This window comes from Xiphophorus hellerii, chromosome 15 (genome assembly GCF_003331165.1).
Source record: "Xiphophorus hellerii strain 12219 chromosome 15, Xiphophorus_hellerii-4.1, whole genome shotgun sequence".
Lineage (NCBI taxonomy): Eukaryota > Metazoa > Chordata > Actinopteri > Cyprinodontiformes > Poeciliidae > Xiphophorus > Xiphophorus hellerii.
Genome location: NC_045686.1, coordinates 5,485,490 through 5,502,184, shown reverse-complemented (window position 1 = coordinate 5,502,184; position 16,695 = coordinate 5,485,490). Strand labels below are relative to the sequence as shown.

General features: G+C 43.3%; 1 protein-coding gene across 6 annotated transcripts in view; it reads left to right on the top strand.

The window, feature by feature from the left end:
- hivep2a (HIVEP zinc finger 2a) overlaps positions 1-16,695 on the top strand; it is a 74,707-nt gene that overhangs the window by 38,143 nt on the left and 19,869 nt on the right. For 3 of the 6 annotated variants that reach the window (XM_032584783.1, XM_032584782.1, XM_032584784.1), the window contains 2 exons: positions 14,205-14,268; positions 15,399-16,677. In XM_032584783.1, coding sequence (XP_032440674.1) covers positions 15,693-16,677 — 985 coding nt within the window. In that variant the 5' untranslated portion in view covers positions 14,205-14,268; positions 15,399-15,692. The remainder of the gene's footprint in view (positions 1-14,204; positions 14,269-15,398; positions 16,678-16,695) is intronic. The other 3 variants (XM_032584785.1, XM_032584786.1, XM_032584787.1) reach the window with 1 other exon arrangement.

Here is a 16,695-nt window from a genome sequence, read left to right as displayed (position 1 = left end):
AGAATTACTCTGCAGCTCTCATCATTCGTTGCTCCTGGTTGCTGAAGAGTATTAATCTCCCATTTCCATATGAATATTCCAGAAATGTTGATTATTTAAGCATTTATGTAAATATTTGATGCTGCTGGTTATTCTGTGGCTGAAAGCTGAAAAGTTTGGAAATGTTAGTCAAATGAGCAGCAGGACGAACAGAGCAGCTACAGACCGAAGAGGAAGTGTGCATCAGCTGCAGCCATGCAAATCAGCTTCCTGGCTTCCTGCAGAACCGGGCCGAGCCGGACCGGGCCCGGCTGACAGCGGCTCCGTTTACGAGAAGGAAATTATCCTTCCAAAAATAACTTTCTGCCTCCTTTGGAATATTTCCTCCATTCTGGACAGAAAAAGCAAAGATGAGTGGAATCGTTTCTCGCCTGTTATGATTATTATTCCTGGCGTTCCCCAAGGCTGAGCTCTCGGCCCTCTGCCTCCGTTTATATACATAAAGGGTTTGCCATATTGGTGCCCTGCAGGTTTCCAGGTGAACGCTCCTGAAACAGTTTTATATCATGGTTTACTACGTCTGACTTTAAATGTAGCTTTAAAGCTTTTATTTATGTTGATATTTAATGATTTAAATCTAAAGTTTAATTGACGACTCCAGTCTCAGAAGTAACATATTTTTCTGCTGCGTTGAACATTTTATAAACACGTGAAAATATTCATCAAACCTGGAAACCTTTAGACCAATCAGAGACCGGCTGCAGATATGGATTTATTTCCTCTAAATCAGAGATTTCAAGCCTCAAAAAGTTTTTAAAACAAACATTTTTAAGTTTATCTGCTCAAAAATGAACTAACGTAAAAATGTAAATAATTTTAGATGCAAGACATTAAAAAGTTCAGCAGACAGTTTCTGACTCTTTGGAGTTTGTTGTTCCTGTGTTTGGAACACTGACTGCTACAGGAGATCTTTGCTGCAACAACCCTGAAGAATTTCAATTAATAAGTTACAACATTTAGTTTCTCTCTGGGATCAATAAAGTCATTTTGAATTTGAGTCGAGTTGCATTGAGGTTGAGGGGCCGCAGAATGCTTCAGGGGGCCACAGAGGGCCCCCGGGCCGCCCTTTGAACACCCTGTCCTGAATGATGTTTCATGTTTTGGTTCTGGATGAGTCTGAGCTCTGCGGATCAGAACTGGACGTGTTTCCCGGATTTTCACCGTTAGTTTCCCGGTTTTCTGCTGCGTGACGTCAGGAATGTTTTTCTGTTTGGTTTTTCGTTTCCTGGAAGCAGAAATTCTCCGACTTTTTCCCGCCATCGTTTTCTCCGTCCTCATCAGATTCCCTCGCAGCTGCTGCAGCCAAGCGTCCGCCGGTACGGTATTGACTGTAAACACCTGGTTTCCATGGAGACGGGGTGTCATGACCCGTGATGTCTGGGTGGCGTGTTGAGGCCTGCGCTCAGAAATGCAGGATGCAGACGGAGAATCTGTTCAGGAGAAACCAGGAGAGACGCAGCAGGAGGCTGCCTGCTGCAGCAGGCTGCAGGAGATGCTGCATACTACATGCTGCAGCACGTTGCAGGCTGCAGCAGGTTGCAGGCTGCAGCAGGCTGCACGCTGCATCTCCTGCTGCCTCTGAGCTGAAGCTGCTCTGGTTTTTGGGTGAGTTTGTGGTTTTCTTTGTGCTGCTGCCATCTGTGCTGCTGGAAGATCGCTTCGTGTTGCGATGTTCGTCACGGCGGCGCTGCAGACGCGCAGACCCACACCTCCCACCTGCCGGCTGCGCTGCGGATGTAACGGCGCGGGGGCGGGCGCCGAGTGTGTGTGTGTGTGTGAGTAACGGGTGTTTGGGACAGTAGTCATTCAGCCGGCCGCCCCCATTGTGTCAGGAATAAACTGCAGCTCGCACACACACACCTAAACACACACTGCTGCTCTGCTGCAGGAGAGGAAGAGGAGAGTTTCTCCTTCGTTCTTCATCCATTTTCTTTAAACTTGCTGATAAACTGTTTTACTTCCTCTAAATTTGACTCATTTCTCCAATTTTTCTCTATTTTTACTGTAATTTTACCAGAAATCAAAATAAATCTTCATACTTGCTTCACTCAGATTTTATTTACATTTTTAGTTAATAAGTTAAAAGTTGATCCGTTTCTCTTCCCTCGTTTCAGTTTAAATGAATAAATCAGTTATTGACGAACATTGATTGATTTTTAATCTGCTGATTGGATCAGAACCAGCTGGAGGTTCTGGTTCTGATCGGACTGAAGCTCATTGCTACACATGTTGATGTTTGTGATGGTAGGAAGAGTCTGGTGGTCGTCATGGAAACCTGGTGGCTCATTGTTTCTTCTTCAGAGGCATGTTCTCTTGTTTTTCCCATGTTGGGAGCTGATTCAGAATAAACTTCTTTTTTTTTTTTTCTTTTTTAAATATTTCCGGTTTTTCTCCATAAGTTTAATTTTTTACTACATTTCCTGGCAGAATCATTTAAGTTATTTGTTTTTCTCTGGAGCTCATTGTTTGTTTTAGACCAAACATTCTGCGTTTTTATGAGTTTTTATGAATTTTTTGTTTTTCAGATTTTTTTCTGCATATTTAGTCTTTTTTGTGCGCGTTTCTTTGCGTGTTTCTCTACGTGTTTGCTTGGCTTCGGGCCGCCCCTCCTGGTCTCTGTCAGGACGCAGCGCGGCGTTGGAGGGATGAGTGTTGGATGCGTCGGCGCCGCTCCGCTCTCACTCAGCGCCTCCGGCCCACAGCGACTCTAAAAACGTGGAACTCGGGATGAGAGACTCTTCCTGTGCTCTGGTGTTGGAGGCGTTTCGCTTATAAAGTTATTTAATCTGTCGGTTTATTTAAAGATCCTTTTCTTCCACCTATGTTCTCTGCTTTTGCCTCTTTTTTCTCTTCGGCTGCTCTTCCTGAGTTTTCTTCTCTCGTCTTCAGGGACGTTTTTCAGCATTGCACCATTTTGTCCACAACCATAATAGACATTTTTGATGAACAGAGTCCAGCATTCAGAGGAAAAAGCTCCTTCAAAATAAAAGCATCATACTCATGTTTCGTTGCTGTATAGTGTCAGGTCCGGTCTGGAACAGAACAGAATATTCCGTCCCGTTTGTTTCCGTTTATTCTGAGTATTTTAATAAATGTTGAGCTTTTTGTGCTGATGCTGTTTCTACGGCTTAGTTAAAGTTTGGATGAAGGTTCTCCAGTCTTCTGGTGGGAAACCTCGAGTCTAGACGAGGGTTTCCCAGAATCCCCACATCCGAGTTTTTTTCCTTCCACAAAACCTTCCAGCCCTGGTGGTTGGCCAGCTGACCATATTTGGTGTTTTGCGGCAGGATGTGATGCGACCAGGTGTAACGGTATCTGAGGATTTTACTGGCTAAAATACAAACTCAGCTTCCTGCTGCATTTTGCAAGCTGTTGTGGAAAATGTAATGAAGCTCCTGGAATACACACACACACGCACACACACCACTCCCCCCCCACCCCACATACACACACACACCACACACATGCTCATGCACGGGGGGCGATCTCAGTAATGGTTTCAAGGCCCAGCAGCTCTGTGGAAAATATGACCAGCTTCTGATTTCCACTGGAAATTTACACCAACAGGACGCCGACTCCCCTCTTCATCCCTTCTTCATCCCTCCTTCCTCACTTCTCCTCCTTCTCCATCCCTCTTTCTGCCGTTTTCCCTCTAACAAACGGAAACGTGAGTCTGTGGTGGAAAAGAAAAGTGTATTGCTGCAGTGGATCCTCTGTAGGAGAACATGGAACCGCTTAGCTAACGCTGTCACATCATGTTTCCATGCTAACCACAGGCTGGTGTGTGTGTGTGTGTGTGTCATCAGAGGTGGTTGTTAGGAGCCCTTCAGGGTCTCCTCTGGTGATGCGTTTAAAGCCACTCTGATCTGTTACATAACGGCTCCCAGACTCCAAACTGAAACATGCAGCGGAGAAAAAAAGTTTCAGGAGATTTTCTTAAAGAAAACCTGAAAACATTTTAACGTATAATTCAGGAAAACTACATTAGTTTAGAAAAAGTTCAAACTGTCATAATCCCCAAGTGATTAGCATCTCAGAAGCACCTGACCTTTGACCCTGAATCCTGTGGATTCAGAAAGAAAAACAAGAAGTTAAAACATTTCTTCTGTTATAATAGAAGATCTTTGGCAGAAAAAAATAAATTTAAGCTCAGTAAACCTGACAAATTTAGAGTTTCACATCATTAAAATGATTCAGGCTGCTGCTTATCCCCTACTCCAACATCCCCAACCAGAGGAGCAGCAAAAACAAAGGAGACGGATCAGCAGCTGGGGTGTGTTGAGCTAGCATGTTAGCATGAAACTAGCATGATACAGCAAGTCTTCAGTCAGAGGCCTCTTCTGTTTTGTTGGAGTACGGACTGCTACTGGAGGTCTTCCACCCATGATGACTCTTTGAAGCTGCTTAGATAATAATTGGGATAAATCAGCCCTAACCCACCCTACCCAATTTTTAAAAAGAGAGAAACTGAATTTGACTGTAAGCTGTAATCCTCAAAAATATGCAGAAATAAATGATGAACATATATGAATATATTACAAATTTCTGCTTTTTGAATTAAATTAATGAAGAAAATATTTTCACAACTATTTAAAAAAGCCAGTCAGTTTGAAAATACAGTAAAGCATCAAGAAATTTGGCTAAAATCACTTCCTGGGTCCAAACAGAACGACAGGAACGATGATGAACCGAAAATGGCTTTTTCCTATTTAAAATCCTGATTTATTAATCTACGGAAAGCCATCCTCCCATTTTATTTACCAGAATCTGCTGTGAGTTAAACTTGCAGTTGGCAAATATGAGTAAAAAAAAAGGAAAGCTGCTCCGTTGAAAGCCGCAGGTTAGCATTTAAATGTAAAAGCGGATGCGTGTGAAGCAACAGATCACAGATTTACACTCGTCTTCCGTCACAGGAGCTAAATTTGGAGGATTTCCGTCAGAGAAACTCTAACCTCGGTACCCCAAAAACTTCCTGCTCCCACACGCCCACTTCCTGTTTCTGCAACCTGCCGGCGCTGCTGCCGCCTCCCACACACTCGCTCTATTCAACACACACACACACTCTGCCATCCTACTGAGGACTTTACATTCATGTCAGTTACTGCATTCCTCCTCCTTTAGCTATAGCTAAAGCTATGCTAGCACAGCAGGTCTTGATGCCTAATTCCGATTTTCTTTTGCTAAAATCTGAGTTTTGTCTGCGTCGTTGTTCATGTCAGTAATTAAATGTGATCACATTAGGCTTCTGAGTGAATGGTTTATGGCAGTAAAGATGGCCGCCACAGCACTCTGTTTACGGCAGTAAAGATGGCCGCCACAGCGCTCTGTTTACGGCAGTAAAGATGGCCGCCACAGCGCTCTGTTTACGGCAGTAAAGATGGCCTCCGCAGCGCTCTGTTTACGGCAGTAAAGATGGCCGCCGCAGCGCTCTGTTTACGGCAGTAAAGATGGCCGCCGCAGCGCTCTGTTTACGGCAGTAAAGATGGCCGCCACAGCGCTCTGTTTACGGCAGTAAAGATGGCCGCCACAGCACTCTGTCACAATAACAAATATAAATTGTCGCTGAAGTTATTGTGATAAACAATAATATTGTTATTTTGGGACCATTTTCCAGTAACATAACGGTATAATAATAAGCATTATAATAATAAGACAACGCATTTTGAAAGATCAATAAATTTTAAATTCTGATGAATATTTACCTCTGGAACTGAAAGACATTTTAAATAAACAAAACAGCAAGTAAAATGAATTATGTTTGTAAACCACACTGACATGGCCGTTAAGACTGCAGATGATTTGAAAACTATTGGATTTAATTCCACTTATGGAAGTGGAACAGATCGGATTTTTATTTCAGTGAAATAATCGTAATTATTACGTACGACGCTCAATTTGTTCAGCTAGAAACAAAGGTTATACAGACGAGGTTAAAATGACTTAACTACACAAAGTTTGTCAATAAATACAATATTTAAGAGCAAACAATCACATGTGGAGTTCCTCAAGGCTGTGTTATCGGACCACTTTTATTCGTTATCTACAGCTCCCCCTAGCTCAGATTCTAGAGTATTACACCTTATCTTCCATGCCAACAACTTTCTGTTCCTCCATGATCACATGGCCGCAGGATCCCTGTCAGAATTTCCTCCATCCTGATCATGGAGGTGGAAGTTGTTGTTTTTCCTGATTTCATAGAAAAATTGAGAAGAAAAAACCAGAAACTGGATGGAAGAAAACCAAACATCGGTTCATGTCACATGTGGAAGTGGCACAAATCAGATTTTTTGTTGGTGAAAAGATCAGACTGACATGAAAAAGTCAAACTTGGGTTTCACCGCTAAACGTAGCTAGCAGCTAGCACATCTAAAAAAATGTCCTCACTTCCACAAGGACCTCGGGTTGTGGGTGAAAGTGGAACATTTGAGCCCATTATGGAGTATAAACAAACATACACACACACACATTCATGAGCATAATTTACAGCGGAGTTGCTGTAAAACTGTGGGTGTGTGTGTGTGTGGGTGGGTGTGTGTGTGTGTGTGTGTGTGTGCATAGCGTCCATTGTCTCGTGTCCGTCCTGATGTCAGACTGACAGACGTGAGGAAGAAACATGCAAAGGCAGCTCAGCGTTCTTCCAGGAATCCTCTGCCGGTGTTTCCCTCCAGCTGGTTCTGGGGAGGATCCTGGGTCAGTCGGAGCTCTGGTCCGGATCAGATGTAAGAGTGGTCTCAGCAGCACCCCCCGTTGACGGAGGGAGGAAGTTCTGATAAAAGATCGCAGAGAGGGAAAACCTTTTGGGAGTTCCTCCGGTTCCTCCTGCAGCTCCAGCAGGAAGTGGGGGCGGGACTTCCTGTCGCCTTTTGGTGGGAATCCTCGTGTTTGATCATTTCCTGGATTTCTGATTCCACAGATCCGATTTTTCTGGTTTTACTCGTTTCTGCAGCATCAAAACAGTTTAGCTTTAGGAAATCAGCTGATTAGTTCTGCACAGATCTTCATTCCTAGATCTGATTCTGCCAATCTAATCTCATGCATCGTTTTTTTAAACTAACTAATATAATAAAGTCTACTGAGATGTTTTATTTTTTCTGATTCATTTGTAGACATTTAAGTGCAACTAAAAGCACTAAACTGATTTACGGTGCTTTTAATCCTTTTAGATTTAATGTGGCTTTTAGCAGAAAATTGTCCAAAGTGTAAAAAGCTTCGTTTACGACCGACTTCTCGCAGCGGCTGAAAAACAATCTGAGCGTTTTTGAAGCAGGCAGCAGGATCGGTAGCCGCTCGGCGTTGGGGCTGGAAGCTGTCCGACCGCCTACACGGATCACCCGGAGGTGACGGCGCGCCGCTCCGCGCTTCCCCCACGGCGCTCTGGGAAACGTAGGAAGAGCGGCAGGAATAGAAGCGGAGGAGAAGTGGGAGGAATATTCCTGCAGATTTCAGCCAAACAGGAAGCGACGTTTCCCCCGAAGCTCCCAGTTTGAGATGTTTCTTCGCTGGTTTGGCTTCCTGCTGGCCTCCAGCAGTCTTGCTCCAGGGCACGCCGGCAGACAGGAGGACGGTTCTGGATCCAATTAGCTCTCAGATGTGATCCCAGCAGAATTTACACACAGCTTTTTCTAAAAAAGAAAGCAGGTATTGTGATCTAACTGCTGACCAAGTTTATTTTTATTTCTGAAAGTCTCGGCGGGGGGGAATTGGCCCAGCGCTTTATTTGGCCTGGCACCGAGAAGGCCGTTAAATGCGTTAGGTTTAATATGCAGGAACCTGCAGACGGCCGGATCTCACACACACACACACACCCACACACACACACACACACACACACACACCCCACACACACACACACACCATGCTTTCTACCTTACTTCATTAATCAGACTCCTGGCCTTCAGGTCTTGATTTGTTTTATAATTTTTTCCTTCAGCCTCGGAGAATTTCTTGTAATCGTTTAAAACTGAACGTTTTTTTTCTAACATTGTCTTTGGACTTTGGCTGATCTTCAGTCAAAATTCAAAACGTTTGTTCTGACCCAGACTTCCAAAGCTCGCTCTACTTTTTATGGATAGATGGAAAATATGATGAAACGGGAAAAAAATGTTTGTTATGCAATGTGAGTTGAACTCCTTGAACAGATTTCTCAAGGTCTCGATGTTTCATGTGCTGCTGAGATGGAAACGCTCCTGAGTCACCAGCACAGAAAGCTGTGTGTCATCTGCACAACTGTTGACATTCATGCAATATGTCCTGATGACGTCACCACAGGACAGCTTGTTCTGGTTGGAAACCAAACACTGAGCCGTGGGGAACGCCGTCCAGCTGTAGGAAGGCAGGTAGAAATGAAATTTAATGTAACTTTTTGAACACAAAGAAACATTTTAACACTTTAATGGCTGAATTTACATCCAGCTGTAAAAGTATTTGTGTTTTTAATGTTAGTCAGATGTGATTTTAATCAGTGATTATTATTTCAAACATCACAGTTATCACTAATTTGAATCTGCCTGTGATGCTAATTAGCAACGCTAGGCGTTTATTGAATAAAACAAACTTTTCAGTCTGGTGATTATTTTATTGATGCTGAAACAAAACTTTTTTAACAACCATTACTTTTTCATCTTTACAGTATTTCAAATACAGCAAAATTAGTGCAATATGAAATCTGTTTTACAAATTGAATTTTTGTTTTTGTTTTTGTTTCGTTGGTTTTTACTCAGTTTCATTCCTCAGTTGCTAAAAAGCCACAAACTCAAAACTAGAAATAACTTTTATAATTTTGGTCACATGTTGGCTATTTTAATATATGATATGTAGAACACATTAGACATCTCAGTCTCATCTTGGACCGGACCAATCCCAGTCTGGACCGGATCAAACCGGACCGATCCGACCTGATCTGGATCTCGGGCTCTTTTCAGAGCGGATCCTGGTCTTATCATGATGAGACCGGTTTGTGACCCGGTCTCATCAAACCGGACCGGCCTGGTTTCGGAGCGAAGCGCTGGACGGAGGGCGGCTGAATGACGTCAGCAGGTGGCGCTCTTCCCGATGCGCTCACTGCTCCTCTGTCTGCAGCCAGACTTATTGTTCCAATAACTTCTGTGTCCCTCCAGGTAAAACAAAGCTTTTATTGGACCTGTGTGTGTGTCAGTGATTGGCTCTGACACACACACACACACACACCCTGCCAGCTGCCCTGGCTTGGCCCGGCTCGCTCTCTGGCGGTACAAAGCGGTTAATCACTGAATGGAAACCATCAGTAACATGTTTAAATAATTTACTGAGCGTCTGACCACCCAAAGAACGCCGCGCTCAGAAACACGAGACCGGCCTTTGTGTCTGAGCGTGTGTGTGTGTCCGTGTGTGTGTGTGTGAGGAGCACCTGACACCAGCTGGCAGGACGTTTCTCCTCAGCAGCTGCTCCTCATTCCTGAACAGGTCCAGGTGTTTCGCCTGAATCGTCCCACACTCCGCCGTTCCTTCTGGTTTCTCTGCTGCTTTTATGGTTTAGATTCTTCAGCTTTTCGCTCTTTGTTTCCGTTTCATTTCTCATCTGAACTCCATTTATTTACTGAATTTTATCCATTTGATTGTCTGTTATTATGTTTGATGGAGCGTTGAGGCCAAACTACCAATGATTGTTTATAAAAAAGACACAGCGTAACAGCAATAATTGTAAGACAATAAAATCAACATAATGAAAACGTAATGTCGTATTACAAGAATAAAGTTGTAACACAATGAGAATAAAATTCAGATATTACGAGTATAAAGTTGGAATAATATGAGAATATTGTAATTTTATGAGAACTACACAAAAAATAATTACAAAGCATTTTGTCATTATTTGACTTTTTTTCTCTTAATTTTGCGTCTTTATTCTGAGGATGTTATGACTTTCTAATTATAAGTCCATCAGTCATTGGGCCTGAGACATGAGTCCAGAAATCTGTACATTTTTTATCTCAGTCCAGGATATTTAAATCCATCTCGGCGTTCCTCAGGGCTCGGTTTCAGGTCTACGGTGATGTCATCAGGAAACATGGAATAAATATGCTCCGTTATGCAGACGACACACAGATTGCACACAAAAGATGTTCCCACTTTGCTTGGTGCAACAGGAAATCCAGGTGTTCTGGTCGAGACACACACAGCAGCTCAGGCCAGTTGCTAACGCTAATGGCGCGGCTAGTCGCAGCTCAGGGATCGTTCTCTGTTAGCGAGTCGAGGACGGAGGGGATTTGCTGTGTGTCGACCATCATTCAGCCGTGTGGAAGTGAGGAGGGAGCGTCGGCGCTCCTGGAGCCCTCAGGACCGCGCTGCCTCCCACACACTCCTCTGCACACACAGCGCCTTTGTTCTGGCCGTGCCCACGCATCGCTCATGCCTCCAGGCTCAGGGCATTTACAAGGGTACTTGTACATACCTGCAAGCGCCTCCGTTCTGCTGAATCTCATGTTGCCGCTTTGCATCGACTGATTTATGCAACAACCTTGGAGTTCCTGCAGGATGGAGCTTAACTCAACTATTCTTTATTTATACAGCAGAGATCCATGTTCAGTTATGATAGAAACAGATTATTATTATAATTATTCACCTTATGTGTCACTTACAGTGCTATATTTATTGGAATCTAAAAATAATCATATGTTGTTATTTTCAAACTTCTGTAAGCATTTATTACATAAAATAAGAACAATGATGCGCTAATAGCAGAGCTAACTTTTTAGCCATGTTGGGTTTCAACATGGTTGAATTTAGCATTAGCTTCTGCTAACAACCATGTTGGTATAGCGTTTTAGCATTAGCGTCTGCCAAATTTTGTATCGGTTTAGCAGTTTAGCGTTAGCAGAACTGATGACCTAATGTTTGGTGCTTTAGCATTAGCACAGCTAACCTTTATGATCTGACTGGTATTGCAGTGTATTTGTTGACTGTTGATGCTAATTTTTGCAAACTTAAAGGAAAATCTCTGCAAACGTTGGATGTTCTCACTGAAAAGTTTCATATTTTGTTACATTCTGTTGAGTTTATGCATCATAAACTTCCTGTAGTTTCTAAAAACTGGAGATAAGGTGCAAACTGAAGAGAAATGTTGGGTTTTTATGTGAACAGAAAACATCCAGATTGGGTCAGGTGTGTTTGTTTGGGAACTTCCTGATCAGATCAGATACCTGTAGACACCAGAGTTCAAAGGTCAAATCAATTGTCCTGCAGATGGACAGAAAACAGAGTGGAATAAATCTGTTTCTGTTTCCCTCCGTTAAATAACGGCTTATTTAAAACTGCTGTGAGTATTTTTACCTGAGAGTGAGAGTTCTGCATTGACCTGCCTACAACTGGAGCGTCTCCTGCTGCCCTCTGCCAGCCTACACACACACACACACCGCCCACACCTGGCCACAAACATGCATGCAAACACGCAGCCGGCGGCCGGGTCTCTTCCTACGCCAGGAACCGGGCCAGGCCCAACGTAAGAACGCTTTATGTAAGCCGTTCACTGACTGCACACTCCCACTCACTCTGCAGGCTGGGCCATTCACAAGTTTCATTATGAAACCAAAAACAATGAAACATGATTCAGTTCCTCCTAAGAATATTCTATAGAAACCAGAGAGAGCTCATGTTGGAGCGACCCGATTGGCTGGAAACAGAAAAGCTCCAATCTGCCTCTGAATCAACATTTATGGATCAGATCAGCAGTGGAGGTTGCATAATTCAACATTTACAAGACTTGGCAGGGAGACGCCTCTGTCACAATAATCATTAAATCAGTTAATCACATGATAAATTACAACAAACTCTTTCATTTGCATGATTTATTGTTTTTCTCTTTCTGGATGGTAAAAGTTTTCATTCTGCTGCTTTTGTTTCCAGACGTCATCATTAATTTTATTTGTTGTTTTCTTTAGTTATTTTGAATATTTTAAGTCTTCCAGTTCCAGTGATGAATGTTCATCAGAACATATCGATATTTTAAAACGTATTATTCCATTATAATCATTATATTGCTGGAAAATGGTTTCAAGACAACAATATTATTGTTTATCGCGATAACTTCTGGGATGATTTATTGTCGAGATAAATTAGTTTTTATAACAGGTCTATTCATGATTCGATTCCAAATCGATTTTTAGTTTAAAGCCATTATTTATGATTTCTGCTCCAGTGTGTGACAGATTCTGCTGATCTCCTGAATCATAAAAGTTTCTTTTTCACTCCGTTTGTTTTTTGAAGGAAGCCTCCAATGTGAGCGACGGCATCAACAGTTCTTGTAATTATTTAGTGAAAAATTGGTGTAATAATTCCTCTCATTCACTTCTTGTCAGCTGACGTGACAGAAATCAGACCGTGGATTTGATGAATATCACCGTTTTTACGCCTTTCCTGAAGTTCTCCGTCTGCATTTGGTGAACTTTGAACCCGGTGAAGTTCAAGTTCAGATTGTTTTCTCAGGAATCAGTAAAAACTAAAGGAGCATAAAAGATTTCATTTAAATGAAGACGGAACCGGTTGTCTTTCCTTTTCCTCTGTTTTAGCTCCGGTACCGACGGCTTGGTGACGTCAGGATTCAAAATGGAGGCCGACGGAGAACAGGCTTCTTTTATTTTTCTATTTAATGGATATTTCATATCAGTTCTGAACTTTAGTCATTCTGATTCTTTCGTGAACCGAACTGATTGATCCCCTCTGGATCTTTGGTTTCAGCGCCGGAATCTGTTCCTCAGAAGACAGATTTGGTCTAGTCCAATCCTGGCTGCGACCCAGTCGGATCTATCGAACAATTTCTTGATGTTTTTGGAAACTTGCATCAGTTTTCCTTCATCTAAAGGTTTCATGCGGCTCTGCTGATGAGACGTTCAGGCGTGTTGGAAATCTGAAAGTTGGGTGACAGAAGCTTCTGGATCAGACATTGCTAATCGATAACGACGTCAAACTCCAAAGATTTCAGGGTTTATTGACACATTTCTGTTTCTGAAAACTGAAGATGAAAAATATTTTTTTAACTGTTAATGAGTTCATCGAGTTCATCTCATCTAACGTCACTGACATCGCCTCCTCAGCCTGAATGGACCTCTGGTTCTGGTTCTGGTTCTGGACCTTCAGCGGTTATCTTGGTTCATTTCGCCAACAGAGTTTGTTTTGTAGGTTCAACATTCCTTCACCGTTAACACCATGGAAAACATAAAAACATGATCCAAGCCGGAGACAGTATGTATGTGTGTGTGTAGGCGTGTGTGTGTATGTTTCTGCTGTGTGTATGTGTGTGTGTTTCTGCTGTGTGTGTAGGCGTGTGTGTGTATGTTTCTGCTGTGTGTATGTGTGTGTGTAGGTGTGTGTGTGTGTAGAGTACATCTGAAAAGTGCAAGGTTGCCCAAATTTAACGTTCCTGCTGCTAAGAATAAAGTATGTTTTCTCAGGTGCTATTTATAGATCTCACTTTGGGCCCCAAGACACACACACACACGTCACCAAGTCCTCCTTACGAGCAGTGTGTGTGTATGTGTGTGTGTGTGTTGCAATAAGAGTGTGAGGGAGGCTGTTCAAACCCTCCGATGAGGAAATGCAAAGCAAAACTGCAGCTTCAGCAGGGATGTTTACGTGCGCTCTGCAGTTTGTTCTTCTTATGCTGTCAGGTGTTGGTGTGGTTAAGAAACGTTAAACAGCGGAAACACACACACACACACACTGTCGGCTGCAGCAAAGCCTGCAGGCTGTGTCTCTACATGTGCGCCTGTGTTTGTCTGCTGTGTTTGCGTTCGGCTCTGAGGAAGGAAAAGGTGCTAGCGCTGATGGCTGATCTTCGGCTCGGCCTTTCGGACGCCTACATGCATTATGACACTTGAACGTCACTTCCACAACTCTATTTATAAGCTTTTGTGTCTTTTTAGGAACAGCGTGGGTTTGCTTTTCACCGGTGACTCACCGAGTGAAAGGAGGAGGGAAGGTGGGGGGAAAAGGAAAAGGCAAAAACAACAGATGGATTCCAGCGTTAGGAACCAACAGAGCAATCAGGAACGGTTATTTCTGTACATCAGGCATCCAGTTCACACTCACTGTCTCTGAGCAAAGCAAACGATGCCACAGTAATAAACCTGCTGCTGTTTGGTTATTGAGTTCTGATGATCGATTGAAACTAATGAGATTTTTTCTGTCTGCAGGTTTTCACTGAGAAAATTGAAAACCTTTTGAAGACACAGAGAAGTTCAGCAGCAAGAAAATCTGGTATTTATTCCAAATATTTACACTGTAAACATGATTTATTACAACTCTGTGTCATCTGTTAACTAAACTCATTACAGAAAAATCAATAAAAACATCTGAGTAAAATAAAAACGTAGAACTGCACCAATCACTGAACACATGTGCAGGGTTTGGTTTATTTCTATGAAAAAGTATTTGCACCCCTACAGATTTGTGTTTCTGTTGGCGTTTCTTTCCAGTTTTTCTGCTAATGTGCTAATAGCTCATTTTAGCTTAGCGCTTTAGTGTTTTTGCTAACTCTGAAAAAGTTTCACACTTATAAAAGAAAAACAGAATCAAAAGGAAAAATGTCACAAATAGCAAAAACAACAGCGAGTATGAAACTTGTTAAACAAAACAGAAGTCCTCCAGACCACCAGGGGGAGTCTGGAGGAGCTAATATTACCTACGTAAATCTGATGCTGTTATATAATACTTATCAATATGACACACTTTCTCTTTCTTGCTCGTACTTCCTTCCATTCTTCCTGAGGCTCTGGCCCTGTATGATTTGCTGGTCGACTCCCCCTAGTGGTCTGGAGGACTTCCATTTTGTGAAGCGAGTTGTCTGCAGTTGCAGCACTTTTTCACTTGCAGCTCTTTCCTGTTGCATTTGGTTTTTAGTGTTTGTGTGTTTTGGTGTTTGCATCGTTCATGTGTTTTTAGTGCATTGCGCCCTTTGATGCTGTTGGTCTCCATAAAACTTTGATAATAAGGGCGTGCCGTGGTGGCGTAGTGGTTAGCGCGACCCGCATTTGGAGGCCTTGAGTCCTCGACCCAGACCCGACGACATTTGCCGCATGTCTTCCCCCTCTCCTTCCCCGTTTCCTGTCAGCCTACTATCATATAAGGGACACTAGAGCCCACAAAAGACCCCTTGGAGGGGTAAAAAAAACAACAACAAAAAAACTTTGATAATAATATTAAGACCAAATTTTATGTCTGGCCAAACAACAAGAAGAAAGATTCTTGGGGAATGTTAAAAATATTGCTTATGCATCGTTTTTTCCATTTTCAAACAGTTTTTTCCCTTTGCTGTGTTTGACTTAGCAGCTTGTCATAACTTCAAACATTTCTGTTCTTAATTGCTGTTTTTCTTTTGTCGTCTACAGATTGCTGAAGGATTCTGCTGTGATTGGGAATGAAGAGCAATGCACAACAAAGTTGTTGAGAATACAGCATGTGAAAAGGCAGTGTGCATCTCACCCTTTAATTACCCCCAGACTCTCCAATCAGCCTTGTTCAGAGATGGATTCTCTGTTTCCGTTTGTTTAGACGTGTTAGCAACCCATCAAGGTTCAGTTAACATGCTCGGCTGCACTGGGACCTTTTAAACCCTTCGGTACCTTCCCTCTGAACTATCCCTCCTTTCCTCTCTCACTAAACTGAAGAGGAGATTCAAAGAAATGGAGGCCCAGGAAGCAGCTGCCCATGGGCAAAAATGCTTGACCAAGGAAATCATGAAGGAGAAAGCACCTCTGGAGAGAAAGTGGGCATCTGAGCCTACTGCAAACACAAAACAGAGCACTTTTTCTGATCCAGAAGTGAAACATCGAGAGAGTTTGCCCTGTGGGGCAACGGGAGGATCAGCGCCCCATCAAAAGTATGGGATACCAGGCAATTCTGCAAAGATGCTATCTGGATCTTCTGCAGTTGGGGCAATAGGGGGTTCACCATCCCAAGACCCCCAAGGACCTTTTGCACAAGGTTTTCAAAGGGGGTACTTCCATTTGGCCCAGCCGTACCCTCAGCATCCCCAATCTGAACGCTTCGTCTCTGGAGCTAAACCACAGCCCGGCCTGGAGCCGCATGCCTGGCCGTTTGTTGGTCAGTTGCCCTCAGATGACTTATACCCTGTAGGACATCCAGGCCATACTCATCCACACGGGGCAGGGAGGTTTCCCAGGCAAAAATCTCCTAGTTTACCAAGCTCGTTTGGACAGTACTCCCACTCCGGCTCTGAGCCTGGGGAGGAGGGCTACAGCAAAAAAGAGCAAAAGCCAAAAAAGCCTGGGAAGTACCTCTGTCCCTACTGTAATCGAGCATGCGCCAAGCCCAGTGTACTGAAGAAGCACATCCGATCGCATACCGGAGAGCGGCCATATCCATGCATACCCTGCGGCTTTTCCTTTAAAACCAAAAGCAACCTTTACAAGCACCGCAAGTCCCACGCTCACGCCATTAAAGCTGGACTGGTGCCATTTTCATCTGAGCCATCTGTGGCCCCCAGTGGAGACACGGATCAGGCATCCCCAGCTGGTGAGGCAGAGGTGCCCTCAGACGGAGAGCAGAGTACGGACACAGATGAGGAGGGTGTTGAGACCTCCACCATGTTGATGGATAAAGACAGTCCCATCCCACAAATCTCCTTTGAAGCAGACAAGAATGGAGGTAAATTCTCTACAACAA